At 59.7% G+C, this 3,586-nt stretch overlaps 1 protein-coding gene across 4 annotated transcripts in view; it reads right to left on the bottom strand.

Moving 5' to 3' along the window:
- The window catches only part of HMHA1 (histocompatibility (minor) HA-1), a 21,236-nt gene that overhangs the window by 12,055 nt on the left and 5,595 nt on the right, over positions 1-3,586 (bottom strand). For all 4 annotated transcript variants that reach the window (XM_011963999.1, XM_011964001.1, XM_011963998.1 and 1 more), the window contains exons 3-10: positions 1,595-1,738; positions 1,295-1,379; positions 1,139-1,211; positions 869-935; positions 643-780; positions 500-564; positions 183-293; positions 27-107 (exon numbers count right to left, since the gene is read on the bottom strand). In XM_011963999.1, the coding sequence (XP_011819389.1) occupies positions 27-107; positions 183-293; positions 500-564; positions 643-780; positions 869-935; positions 1,139-1,211; positions 1,295-1,379; positions 1,595-1,738 (764 nt within the window). The remainder of the gene's footprint in view (positions 1-26; positions 108-182; positions 294-499; positions 565-642; positions 781-868; positions 936-1,138; positions 1,212-1,294; positions 1,380-1,594; positions 1,739-3,586) is intronic.

Here is a 3,586-nt window from a genome sequence, read left to right as displayed (position 1 = left end):
CGTCCGCCCCCTCCCGCCCGCCTCACCAGCTTCCTCTGGGCGCGGTGCCAGGTCTCCTTGATCTCCTTCCTGCGCTTCTCGTGTTCAAGCCGCCGCAGGGTCAGGGGCTGGGGCGAAACGGGCCGTGAGTGGGTACCCTGGTGATGCCCCGGGCCCAGCCCGCCCATCCAGGTACCACGCACCTGCATGAAGGTCTGGGTCTGCAAGGTGCCCACCGCCTGCACCATGCCGTGGCCGAACTCCAGGTCCTGCTCCAGGGCCAGCGAGTAGATGGACAGGAGCGGCATGTGGAGCTGTGGGCGAGGCCCCGGGTCACTGGGTGGGGAGGGAAGGAGGCAGGGCGGCCCCAGCACCCCCAGCCACCACCTCCCTGGTCCCTGCAGCCACCCCCGTTAATGTAGAGGGGAAGCCCCTGTTCTTGGGCCCTGGGTCCTCAAAATGGGGCTGAGACTCACACCCGGGCCCAGGGACCCCCGCCCCATGCCCGCGGGGCCCCCACCTCTTGCACAATGCTCTGTCTGCAGTTGTGAGCGATCTTCTGCAGGCCCTTGGCAAACTCCATCTCTGTGGGCCGGGGAGGGGTGTGAGATGCTGGGACAAGGCCTTCCTCCAGACCCACCCTGCAGGGACCCCAGCTCTCACCCAGCGTCGTCCGCTTCTCCAGATAGCTGATGAGGTCCTTCATGTACTTGGCCATGTTCTTGGCATACAGGAGCGCAGCATCCACGCCCCCCTCACAGCGCTGCAGCAGCACATCCACCTCCTCGGCGGGCAGGCAGCCTGCAGGGAACGGGGGCCTGCTCAGCCTGGCCCGACCCCCACAATGGCTCACCCCTCAAATGCCCGCCTGTGCTGTGTGGGGGCTTACCGGCATCGCAGTCGTCAAGACTGGGAGGGGTACCCTCACTGCCCGGTCCGTACAGGCTTTCCATGGACTGTAGGATGGAGACGCAGGTGAGACCAGCACCATGCAGGGACCTACGCAGTGCCCACCTTTCAGGGGACGGTTGCTGCCCCCCGGACAGAGAGGGAAACCAAGGCACACAGGGGAAGCAGGGTGACTGGCCGGGCCCTGCAGACCTGAACCCGGCTGGCCGCCAGAAGCTGAACACAGGTGGCCCCGGCCCACCCCACTCACCTGGCTCGAGTCCCCGGGAGGCACTGCTAGGAGGGTGCTGCTGTCCACTTCACCCATGAGGAACTCGGACACTCTGCAGGGCCAGCGGGGTCACCATCGAGAGACACCCGGGCCCCCCACGCTCCCTTGCTCTGACCCACAGGCTCCCGCACTCACGTGCTACTGAAGGCCACAGCAATCGTCTCCAGGGCCTTCTCAAACTCCTGTTTCTCCAGATCATTGTTGCTCTCGTAATGGAAGGCTGGGAAGCAGAGATAAGGGCAAGGAGGTGGGCCCACTCTAGGAGGTGACCATCCCTGCAAGAACTGACCGGAGCCCTTAACCCAGTGAGAACAGCAGGGAGCTGTTGTGCCTGTCAAACTCCTATGCATCCTTCAAAACCCACTTCAAACATGCCCTTCTCCAGGATGCCCTTCCAGGAAGAGAGCCCTCGCAGCCCTGTTCCAGCAGGCTGACCTTTGACCTTGGCAATGAGGGTGCCGGCTGCCGTGAGCGTCTCCACGGTGTTCAGCAGCGGGTACTTGGAGATGATCTGACGCATGACACGCAGGGCCTCACCCAGGCACTCGTGGGCCAGCGGGCGGCGGGCCTCAAGGAGGTCTGCTGGGTAGAGTCAGAGTGAGCAGTGGGGTGGGGCCTGGTCCTGGGAAAAGTCTGTCCACCTCCTCCCTCTTCAGAGCTCCTGTTCCCAGATGGGGAAACTGAGGCAGAGGTGGGAGAGGGCAGATGCCTGGGGCTCATTTAGAGACCGCGGGGAGGGCACTGTCCCTCCCTGGGTTACTGGCCAGATAAGCAAAGGCTAGACCTTGGCCTAGGCACTCTCTGCTGCTCAGAACACTCTTTTCCTGTCCCTCCAGAAAGCAAACTGCCTCTTGTCCTTCCAGCTACAGTCCTGCAGCCCCTTCCTCCATGCAGCCCACCAGGCCCCTTCCCTGCCCTAACCCCTCAGGACTGCTAATAGCCCTGTCCAGGTCTCTCTCTGCCCTTCCTACCTGGGTGAGGAAACTGAGGCATAGAGAGGGGAAGTCATTTCTCAACAATCACACAGCTTTTCCATCTACACTTAGCTCTAAAGGCATGAGAATGCCAGGCAGAGGGATGCTGCCTGGCTTTATCTCCAGGGCAATAGGGAGCCATAGAAGGTGTTAGAGCAGAGGAGGGTGGTGGTCAGATCTGACTGTTGGAACCTGGCTTTCACTGCCCTCTTCAGCCAGGAGCGGTGGCTTACACCTGTGACCCCAGCACTTTGGAAGGCTGAGGCAGGAGGACGGGTTGAGCCCAGGAATTCAAGAGCACCCTGGGCTATACAGTGAGACCCTATCTCTGTAAAAAATAAAATAAATAACAAGCCCGGGCACGGTGGCTCAAGTCTGTAATCCCAGCACTTTGGGAGGTCGAGACGGGCGGATCACGAGGTCAGGAGATCGAGACCATCCTGGGTAACACGGTGAAACCCTGTCTCTACTAAAAAATACAAAAAACTAGCCGGGTCAGGTGGTGGGCGCCTAGCTACTCGGGAGGCTGAGGCAGGAGAATGGCGTAAACCCGGGAGGCGGAGCTTGCAGTGAGCCGAGATCCGGCCACTGCACTCCAGCCTGGGCGACAGAATGAGACTCCGTCTCAAAAAAAAAGAAATAAAATAAATAACAAAAAGGTAAATGCCCTTATCGAACGTTCTCAAATGGAAGAAGAAAAAAGCAGAGAGGGCCAAGCATGGTGGCTCACACCTGTAATCCCAGCACTTAGGGAGGCTGAAGCAGGCAGATCACCTGATGTCAGGAGTTCGAGACCATCCTGGCCAACATGGTGAAACCCCATCTCTACTAAAAATACAAAAATTAGTGGTGTGGTGGTGCACCCCTGTAATCCCAGCTACTTGGGAGGCTGAGGCAGGAGAATCGCTTGAACTCGAGAGGTGGAGGTTGCAGTGAACTGAGATCGCGCCACTGCACTCCGGCCTGGGTGACAGAGCGAGACTCCTCCATCTTGAAAAGGAAAGGAAAGGAGGGCGGGGAGGGGAAGGAAAGGAAAGGGAAAATAAAGAAAGAATAGGAAAGGAAGAAGGAAAAAAGCAGAGAGTACAGGCGAAACATGGAGAGCCAGGCACACACCATGTGGTGGAAACAAATCCACGCAATTCGTAGGAGGGGAAAGATGCCAGAGAGGGCAGAGGCCAGCGGGGAGGGGCAGTTTTGACGCCTGACTGTACCGCTCAGAGAATGCCCCAAATACAAAGTGAAATCTGGAAAAATAACTGCCCCGTCTCTTTCGGCACCGAAGACCCCAGGTGAATGTCACCTCCGGGAAGAGACCTCCCGAGTCACCCGCCAGAGATTCCCCACAGGCCGCCGGAGCATGTCTTCGCTGCTGGATGCGGCGGACTCCGGGAATGGGACTGGGGCTCCAGGAGCTCGGGGAAGCCGCTGGGAGGCCCCGGCCACGCCCCTG

Source organism: Colobus angolensis, unplaced genomic scaffold (assembly GCF_000951035.1).
Source record: "Colobus angolensis palliatus isolate OR3802 unplaced genomic scaffold, Cang.pa_1.0 Scaffold64, whole genome shotgun sequence".
NCBI lineage: Eukaryota > Metazoa > Chordata > Mammalia > Primates > Cercopithecidae > Colobus > Colobus angolensis.
Note: the sequence above shows the minus strand (reverse complement) of the source record. Positions and strands in the feature narration are given on the sequence as shown.